The 10372-nt window shown below is 46.4% G+C and overlaps 1 protein-coding gene across 2 annotated transcripts in view; it reads right to left on the bottom strand.

Moving 5' to 3' along the window:
- Nucleotides 1-5487: 5487 nt before the first annotated feature.
- The window catches only part of GRIN2B (glutamate ionotropic receptor NMDA type subunit 2B), a 442385-nt gene continuing 437500 nt past the window's right edge, over nt 5488-10372 (bottom strand). For both annotated transcript variants that reach the window (XM_066355404.1, XM_066355413.1), the window contains one exon: nt 5488-9602. In XM_066355404.1, the coding sequence (XP_066211501.1) occupies nt 7761-9602 (1842 nt within the window). In that variant the 3' untranslated portion in view covers nt 5488-7760. The remainder of the gene's footprint in view (nt 9603-10372) is intronic.

Here is a 10372-nt window from a genome sequence, read left to right as displayed (position 1 = left end):
TTCCAAGGCCATCCCTGTAAACGAACATAGGTGGCTGAAGATTTGGAATTTACCCTCGTTCAAAGAATTGCTGATGCTTTGGAAGACAGAGATATTGCTATAGAAGCGTGAGGATAAGGAAAAGAGTGTCAAGCTCAGAACACAATGGCAAGGCAATGCTGAGGGACAGGAGGAAGAGCAGTAACCAACAGGGACATGCAGAGAGGACTGAAGGGCTAGGGTAAAAACAAGAATGGGCTGCTTCCAAATGGTAAATTTAAGTTGATCTCCATGAGGCTGAAGAGCAAGAAGAGAAAGAGTTTTGGATTTTGTAACAAGAAGTTCATTGGAATGTTACCATAAGTATTCTATGGATACTTATGGATATTCATAAGAATACTTTCAGTTGAGTGGTAGGGTATTGCCCAATTTTAAAGTTAGCTCATGAGCACTGAAGAAAGAAGTGAAAAAGAAATAGCACCCTTCTGAAAAGCTGGAAGTGAAAAAGTAAATGGAGATGGGACATGAATTCAAGAGTCTAATTGGACTGACAGATTTGATTTTCCAAGATTTCTGTAGGATTTGCTTATTAGAGATACTGCTAGGCAGATATGTGAGAGAGAATAAAGCTACAACAGAGAGAAATGCTACTGGCTGGAGTAGACTTTAGAAGAGGTCAGAGGGTGGGCACCAGAGACAGGGAGGGAGGATGGAGAAGATGAATGAGGACCAAAGAAATTTGAAGTACAGAGGAGAGTTTACATGAGAATTCATAAATCAGATATCTTTTTTTAGTAGTAAGGTAGAAAAAACTGCTTCTGAAAGAGAGTAGATAAAAATGAAGAGAAAAAATGAAAAATAGACTTAATAAACATTTGAAGCATGGAACCAGGGATCAACATTGAAGAAATAAAAAGATGGCCAAGCAGGGTAGGGTTCAGGTGAGATTGGATGGGTCAAATCTGTGCTCCTCAGCTTCAGTTTAAGATGTCTGCTCTTGCAGAGGTAAGGCAAGTAGAGAGATGGCTGGTGAGAGCACAGCTGACGTGGGGGGTGGTGTTAGACCACGGAGGGAAGTGCATGAAGTCAGATGGGTGTATAGACCAGAACAGAGGGGGCTTGAAGGAAAGCAGATAAGATATGGAAAATGCAAGGTGGTAGCCAGAAGTGGGTTTCAGAGTTTCACCTCTGGGAGGTGGAATAATTCCCAAAAGAAGAGATCCAGGCCTGGATATGACGGGGAGAGTTGAATCTCTGCAGTGTTTTTAAAAAATAATATAACATAATATTTTTGATGTACACTCTAAGACCAGAAAAAATTAAACTTGCATGTATAAGTATACTAATTTATGTACACCTATTTATACATACATACTACATTTTAATATTTTGTTTTGTATTCATATATTGTATGAATATAATATAGTCTATTTTAAAATCTTTTTTATTCTTCACAGTACCAGCCCAGGGGCTTAATATATATTCATTAGACATTGGTTTAATTGAAGTAATGTATTTAACTATGTTAAAGAGCTTTTCTTTGTTTCCTCCTGCACGCCCTAAATCATGATGTTAAAATAATTACAAATGAAGAGTTCAGACTGAAAGTGCAGAGCCCAAATCTTTAAAATAACAGTTTTATAGTGGGTTCAGTGTTGTACTTTTAATTGTATCCTAAATCTTACACTGACTTCCCTTTCTTTTACCTTTGCCAAAACTGATTCTACACACCAGCGTCCCACAGCTATGGGAAATTCTGCTTGTCCACTCTGCTTTCCACCTTCAGTGCCTTCAGGATTCTCACCCTCAAACTCACACCAGCAATTATGTTTTAAAGCACAAACCAGTGCCAGAAACTCACTGTGATGAGCTCTGGGAAGAATGTGAATGGACACACCAGCAGAGAAATGTGGATGATTTCTAACTTTCTACACTTAGTCCCACTGCTGCTATCCTAAGCCATCACTCTTCCAGCAAAATTCTTTTTCCTTGCCTCAATTTGTAAGTTAGAAGCCCCAAACCTCACTAACTTACCTCTCCAAGGCATGGAAGTAGTCTTGACTTTCATTTAAGGTTTATTTATTTGGGAGGGGGGGGGATGGTTCTTGGTCATGAGAATAGATAGGTCAATATACTTTAAGTATATTAAGTCAATGTGGTAGAAATGAGATGAAGGTGAAATGTACTCTGATAATCATGTGATTTTACATAATAGTGGAATCCCCAAGCTAGAATGGAATCCTCCATCTCGATCAGTATTAGAAGTTCTCAGAATGACAAATCTACATTTTAGTGATGTTCCAAATATCTGGTAGGTCTAAAAAAAAACCAGCTGCCCATTGGGTAAGTAGTGCCTGGTAGTCCAGTAGCTCCTTAAAAGTTAGTTAAGGGTGTGTTAGGTTCATTGGGCACCCGCTAGGGAGATGGGGAAATATAATATACAGAACAACTCATCTAATTGGAAGAATAATTAAACTGGAATAGAGAATAGATAATTAGAATAACTTTTTATCATCATAACAACATTAATTCATTTGATCTTTCTCGCTGTCCACTTGGTAACCTGTAATGGAAGCAAGGCATGTCTTCCATTTTCTGTTGAAAAAGTCATAGTCCTTCACTCACCCTATAAGGTATTGAATTTAGAAATTTATAAACTACATATGCATGTAACTGCTTATTGAAAATGATTCCTAGTTAGGAGTCCTATTCCTCTGTCACATGAGCCTTAAGTGAAAGCAGGTGGAAGATGAGATGGTTTAAATGTCTTTATATGTTAAAACCTGTTTCTTTACTCCCTACTCAGTTACTCTCGGTGTTCTTTGCTCTCTCTGTCTTCTCCTGTATCATTATTTATTCCCAGGAAAATAAATGACAATCCTAATGTACACTAGGTGTTTCAGTGTATAAATCCCTAATATGGCTTAATAATACATCACCCTTCCTGGTTTCATTTAAATGACAGATGAGCAGCTCAGTGCTAAAGGAGCACATCTGTGTGGTCAGCCAGTGGTTGGAGAGGGGTGGGAAATGAAAAGGGCAGGTCTTTGCAGGACCCCTGGAATCACACCATGGACCATATATCACTGTAAGGCCTGCTCTATTCCAGTATACCTGTCACTGTTAGCTGCTTCACATCCATAAGAATTCCTTAGACAGGAAGAAGAGTCTCTGACACTCAAGTGAAAATAGCAAATACTCTACCAAAGTATTTGGCAGTCTACTGAGCACACATTTCTTATACGGCTTTGGGCTCAAGAGACCACATAATATATGGCCGCAATACCTGGAAACGCCTAATGCATTCATCAATTGCACTGCAGTTGCATTATTTATGTACATATCTAAATCACTCCTAACACACTAAGCAGACACATACAGGGTGTTAAGTAATGACAAAGCTTTTTAAAAAGTTAGGGGATTGAAATAATAAAGTAAGTTCTGGAATAGCTTTTTTCAAAGGCTATTGCTCAAACCATCTGGTTATTCTGTCCATAAATCATGAACTAACTAAACCAACCAACCAACTAACCATCCAACCAACCAACCAAACAAACAAACATACAAACAAACAAACAAAAAACAAAGAAACTCCAGTTCTTAAATGAGATGTGCAGGTGACCAGCACACTGCAGTTTTAGTTTCTTTACCTCCCATGCAGAGGATTCCTCTTTGGGAAACTTTAGATAGCCACAGAATACTGGGCAGGTGACAGTCACTTAATTATATAGATGACTCCTATTTTATCACTTTATACATGCGTTTTGGTACTACTGACACCACCAACATTTAATGGATCATTTGGGATTTTCTCCCCTCAATTGCAACATGGGTGGCCAGCATAGGGGAATCCACCTGGAAGATGTTTCCCACATACTGGCTGAGAATACACAGCGACATACTTTAAAAAGACAAGATCCACTATACATGCATCACTCTGAAGGGTGTGCACATTCTTGACACAGGCAAATTTAAGGGTCAGATTATCTGAGGTCAGTGGAAATGCTGAGAATTAAGCATCCCACTGAAAGGAGTGATACAGGACCACACCCACCAACCTGCTTCCACATTGGAAGGAAACAAAAATAGAAAGCATGGACTCTGAAGAAAATTGGAATGATTGCTGCTCTTGAGGGTGTCTGCAGAATCTCGCAGTTTTTAGCAGACTGGGTCTTTGTCCATCTCTAAAGTAGATGGGGCTGACTGCTGAATTCATCCTCATGCATTTCACTGGTTTGTTATTTGGGAATGAATTAACACCTAGAACGTAACAATATTCAGCTGTCCTTTCTCTAAGCTTTCTTGAGCAGGCCATAGATATCTCATCTGGCTCAATTCAAACATCCAATTGGAGAGAGGTGACCAACTGGGGCTCAAGAAGGGGTTGAGAATAATAAAATTAGTCATCTGACAACTTTGATGATGGAGGAGAGGAAAAAATGTAATGTAATTGTAATGTAATATCTCAGGTAAGTTGGGTTTGGAAATTTCATCCTGTGGTAAAGAGACAGAGCCATTCACGAAGCCAACAGTCCAGTGAAAGAAATTCTATTTGCCTTGCTAATCCAAGGTCAGATTAAGAAGACCTGGCTTGAGGCAAACAGCACCTTCCTGATGGCAGAAATGAGGACAGACAACTATAAAGTCACTGTGGATCCCATCCCTTACATACCCCCCTCTACCTCTAAATCTAACTTCTTCTACCTATGAGAATCATCTGGACACTGAGTTTTGAGCAGATCTGGTAACTTTTTCAGAAAAGCATGTGAATTTGTACTAGATATCACACGTTTCAAAAAGAAGAACCAGTGGGAATGTTCTAGGTGTGTGTGTAGAATTGATTTCCAAGGAAGAAGAAAGGGAGGGGGAAGTGAGAGGGTTGGTGTCCAGGTACTAGGAAAAAGAGTCAGAGTGACTGAGATGGTTGTTAAACATCAGCAGGGGCTGCTGGGATATTCTTCATAACTGAGCTTCCTGAAACCTCTCAGACTCATCAGGAATGCCAGCTTAACTTGACCTCAATTATGGGTTAAGCCTGTTGGGAATCATTCCTACCCTAGGTGCTGACAAGGAAAATATGGTTCCACCAGGATGACTGTGCATGGAATGCTGGTACTCTATAGTCTACCTACGAGATAGGATCCGAACCCAGGGTTTGCTTAGAGCCAGAATGGACCCTGTGGTAAGTAAGCCCAGGCCGATGGGCACGAACAGTTCTCACAGACCAGTTAGACCGGAGAGGTGGGGAAGCATGGACATAAAGTACTTTCCGGGCTTTTTCACCATGGTGGCCTCCATTTGCAAACACTTTTTTCCAGACACTCTGAAGCAAAAGCCATAGAAAACAATCTCCCCAGTGGAAAATGAAAACTCATAACAGAATGCTTTCCCCCTTCATTCCCATCCCCACCCCACTCCCTCCAGCCCAACACCCTGAATACTCACAAGAGAACACTTTATCTATACAAAATTAATTAGAAAACAAAATATTTACATATGAAATAAACATCATCTTCATTTCTGTCACCAGTGGAGACCAACAGAGCCCCCTTTGTTCTAGATTGCTGTTCGCTAGGTTAGTTGGTTTGGTTTGTTATTTGAAAGGGGTGAGGTAAGAGGAAGAGTGAGGGAGGAGCCCCTGACCTTGGACGGAGTCAGGGTGAAGCGATGTTTATATGGCCCTTCTCCTTCTTCCTCCTGGAGACGCCTCACACCCTCTGTCCTTTCTCCCAAAGTCTTTCCTTGAATCTAAAGTAAAGCACTCCGTGCTCCTCTCTCCAAATTTGTGAGAGGTTCAGCCCCTTGCCCCCAGGTTTGTTTTAGAAAGAAAACAAAGCTATACAAGGCCTTCAGTTGGCTTTAAAATGAAAGGTACTGAGGTAAAAATCAAGGAGGAGGGTAGGGACAGCAGTCAAGACCAGGGAATGAGGAAGAGTAGTGAGTCAGGGCAAACAGAAGGCAAAGAGCAGCCCTGGAGGGTAGGACTTGAAGAGACATGGCCGCTTCCTTCCAGAGGAGGATGAGCACCTTTCTGGTTTATGTGTCCTGTGTGCGACATGGAGATCCTGCAGGCAAGCTTCCAAATAGACCCAGGGCTCTTTGTCTGCCACCCTGTGGAAGGGGAGGATGGCAGGACAGCGGAACTGACCCACAGAACACCCCTACCCCAAGTTTCAGGTCTGGCAGTGACAAATACTCATTTCCCTTTTCAAATTTCCAACCATTAGTGAAAGGGCTATCACGTCTGCCAGTACCCTCATTCCTGGAGTTCTTTCTCTCTATCGTTTCGTTTCAAATGGCACACTCTGGGAGGGAAAGGAGGTGCTACAGGACTGTGAGGGCTTCTACTGAGAATATTCACACTGGGCTAAATGTCACATTCTCAGGGGGCCAGACCCAATGGGGGAGTGGGGTGTCCCTCCCCACTTTCAAATCTTCATTCCGTGCCTCCTGAGCTGTACTCATAAGCAAGCTCACTCTTCTTACCTGTCTGTTCCCTACCAGAGGTGACCGATTCTGGGGGAACAAGCCTGCTCTCCTAGCTCCAGGTTAAGTAAGAAGGGATCAAAGCATTGAAAACATCCCCCTCTCTCACTAACCCTACCAGAAACTACTCCCCTATTGTTTAAAGCCTTACTCAGCTCCTCCCCAAACCTTGACCAGCTGAGGGTCTAAAGCTTAAAAGAACTCTGCAGAATCTTTTGCTCTCGAGTGTGGGCAAAAGAATCATGGCTACTTCTAAGTCCCTTTAGCCTTCCTGGAAAGTTCTTGGCCAAAACCAGTTGAAAGTATTGGCAGCTGGAGAAATTACTTTTGTACCTTGTACGATTGTTCACCACCTTTTTGTCCAGACCACAAAGTCTTCTGTCGAGAACTTCCATTCTCATTCAGGAAGGGTGAAGGGGTGAGAGCCAAGATTCAGGCAACATCTGACCACCTCTGTTTGTATATAAGCCAAAACAAGAACACTGCTGAGGGATACTGAAAGAAACTTGAATCAAGGTTGCTTTCTCTGCATTTATAGGCCCTGACTACACATGCATATAGATTACATGTGTGCAAGTGTCTTTGTACATATGCACATGCAGTCAATCCTCTCTTGCCTCTAAGGCACCATAAAAGACTGCTGTGATGTACTTTCCATCATCCACCAGTGACCTTTTATTCCCCACTAGAGTCTCACAGAATTGAAGCAAACATTCTTTTGGCTTATATACCAACACACATGGCCTCCCGCCCTCTGCTTGGCACGTGACCCTGAACAGATGCCATCAAAGCAACAAGAATTTAGCAAAAGCCTCTCTTCATTCACGGGCAAGTATGCTAAGTGGTCTTATTTGAACGCTTTTGCTGCCTCACCTAAGTATAGAGACCGGTTTGGGATGAGCTATCCTGTGCTCACGTGGCCTCCTGTTGCTTCTCCTTGCTTCACTCAAAGTGCGTGACAGAGTCCTTCCATTCTAGGAGGAAGCTCACAAGCAGCCATTTCCTTTCTCCACTTTGGCCTCCCATGCTGAGCGAGCCCACTGCATCCTCTGGAGTTGAACAGGAATGACTGACAGATGGGGGAAGGAGAAGCGAACTGGAAAGGGAGGAGAGATGGTGCTGGTCACCAGGGTTGCCCTCCAAAAGAATCAGAACTCCAGGATCCCATAAATAAATTAAAATAACAAGAAAGGAGCAAATGGGAACCAAGTTCACCCCCGTCACCCTCCGTGACATGCGCACCGCACGCCCACAGCCCTACCCTCCCATACCCACCTTAACCTCTCTTCCCTCACTCAGACATCAGACTCAATACTAGAAAGTTTCTCATAAACATGACCATTGCTGGAGCCATTGAAAGCCCTGGGGTTTTTGTTGTTAGGCACACAGGGGTTGGACTGGTTCCCTATACAGATGTCTTTCTGGAAACGGCCTGGCACAGCCCCATGAAGGGCCGAGACCACCGGCTTGTTGGTGACAAGGGCGCGGAAGTCCGGCCTGGCTTTCGGCACCCCTGCCACCGTGGGCTGCCTGAAGAAGTAGGATTTGCTGCCATGGAGCAAGCACTGGTCATCCCCAAAAGTGGGGATGAAAGGGTTTTGCGTGACCCGGTCAGGGTAGAGCGACTTGCTGAGCATGTAGCCGCTGCCGGGGTTGTTGTGGTGGTGGTGTCCGGCAGTGGGCACTGAGGACTTGTTGTTGGCAAAGGTGCTCTCACCAGCTGGCATCTCAAACATGTGGGCGTAGGGACTCCCATCCACGAACCGGCCCTTGTCCTTCAGGCTCACGCTGCGCGGGGCCAAGGCGGCTTCTTCCTTCTGCAGGTCCACGAAGGTGTCGTAGGAGTGCTGCCGGCGGAGTTTGTTCCGGTTCTTCTTCTGGGCCTTGGAGTTGGTCGGGCTCTGGGGGTACTTGGTGGCGGAGGCGCTGGACGTCACCGCCACCGGGGCGGCCGGCTGGTCCAGCTCCTGCAGGGAGTTGTCCTCGCTGATGTCGTACAGGTTCCCCGCTTTCTTGCAAGCCTCGCAGCGGATGCAGGCCTGCCGCCCCGAGTTCTGCCCCGCCCCCGCCGCCGAGTAGTTGTGCAGCTTCGAGGGGCAGCTGCGGCAGAAGTTGCCCCCGGAGCGGTCCTCCCACTCCACGTTGGTCAGGTTCTTCTCCCACGGGGCCGGGACCCCGCCGACCACGCCGTGCTTGTCGCTCGCCCCGTGTTTGAGGTGAGACCGGTTGGCGCAGGGCCCCGCCCCGCCGACCGAGTCGCTGCGCTCCTTGTAGATGTCGGTCAGGTCCACGTGCTCCCAGTGCGGCGAGTTCTCCTTGGCGCGGAACTGGTCCAGGTAGAAGTCCCGCAGCCCCTCCTTGTCGCGGAAGTAGCGCTTGTGGTCCGGCGAGCGGGGCGGCCGGCGGCGGTAGGCCAGCTCGATCTCGTCGAACTCGCGCCGCGACTTGGCCGAGGCCGGCCGCTTCTTCAGGCTGTCCTTGTACTGCTGCTTGCGCCGCTTGGCGGCGTTGCCCTCGATGTTGCCGTAAGTGACGGTGTGGGTGGAGATGTCGGACACGTCCGAGCGGATCAGGTCGTCGTGGCCGCCGTAGCGGTCGCTCTTGAAGGAGAACTTGCCGTACAGGTCGCTCAGCTGGCTGTGCTTGGCGGCGGGCAGGCCCACGTCCAGGGGCTTCTTGCCGAGCGGCCGCGGCTGCGCGCTGAAGGGCGCGCTGTCGCAGTCGTACAGCCCGTCGATGGAGCTGGCGCTGCCGATGCTGTGCGGCCGGTGGTGGTGGTGGTAGTGGTCCTGGTACACGTTGCTGTCCTTCAGCTGCAGGTTGCCGAAGGTCCTCTCCACCTCGCTGATGTAGTCGCTGAACAGGTTCTCCTCGCAGGGGGGGTTGTTGTAGGACTTGCAGTCCGAGTGCGTGAAGCTGCGGCGGTGCTCCGAGATGTCGTAGACGGACGACTCGCGGCGGATGAAGTCGAGGGCGCTCTGCGGGGAGCCGTTCACCCCCGACAGGTTGGCCATGTTCTTGGCCGTGCGCAGCAGGCGCAGGATGTTGGAGTGCGTGTTGTTCATGGTGGCGGTGGGGGAATTCATCACGGACTGACGCTCCTCGATAGCCACGCCGTGGATGCAGCTGTAGATACCCTGAAGAATAGAGGATGGGACGGGATTAGGTCTCCAGGGAGGTTGAAAAGTGACTATGAAAACTAACTCCCGCCACCACTACTAATTGCCTAATGATAAAAGTCAGGGAAAACATGAAAAAGACAGTCTTATATGCTTATTAAAAGGTATGACGAGACACTTGCATGATTTATCCCCTTTGCATTTAGAAGTCTCACATCTCGAGCTAAGGTTGTGGCCTGGCTACCTGCGAGGGGACATGACTACACCAAGGGGCTTGAGCAAACAGTGTAAGATCACAAGATATGACACGCTTGCCTTGACTCCCTCGTTGCCTTGCATCGATTTTCCTTTCTATGCTCAGGTTTTCACATCTTAAAGATGATGCCGTGGTATCAGTCCATAGCAAAAAGTATTGTCAGCCTCCTGGAAATCAGTAGCAATGCTCCCCAGATGTCGAGACTGCTCTGCCCTGGCTGACTACCCGTGGCTGGCAGGGGAGCTCAGTGGCTCACAATGGCCACTCTTTTCCAGCTCTGACAAATTTTGAGCAGCTTTTAGAATTTTGATCACCAAATAACAGCTGAGCAGTTCGCTTCTTGAGCCAAGCATGAACTAAATTCACAGAGAGAATTAGGAAGCCCTAGGGTCAAAGAGAGTTTTTTCTCCTGCTGTGCCCCATACTGTGGGAGGGAAGAATTGGGACAGATATCTAGTACTAAACAGGAATAAATAATTTCCCTGTTGAGTTCTCTCATTTATTCTCTCTTTAACTCCTGGTTGCCTTCTTA

Source organism: Saccopteryx leptura, chromosome 1 (genome assembly GCF_036850995.1).
Source record: "Saccopteryx leptura isolate mSacLep1 chromosome 1, mSacLep1_pri_phased_curated, whole genome shotgun sequence".
NCBI classification, from domain to species: domain Eukaryota; kingdom Metazoa; phylum Chordata; class Mammalia; order Chiroptera; family Emballonuridae; genus Saccopteryx; species Saccopteryx leptura.
Note: the sequence above shows the minus strand (reverse complement) of the source record. Positions and strands in the feature narration are given on the sequence as shown.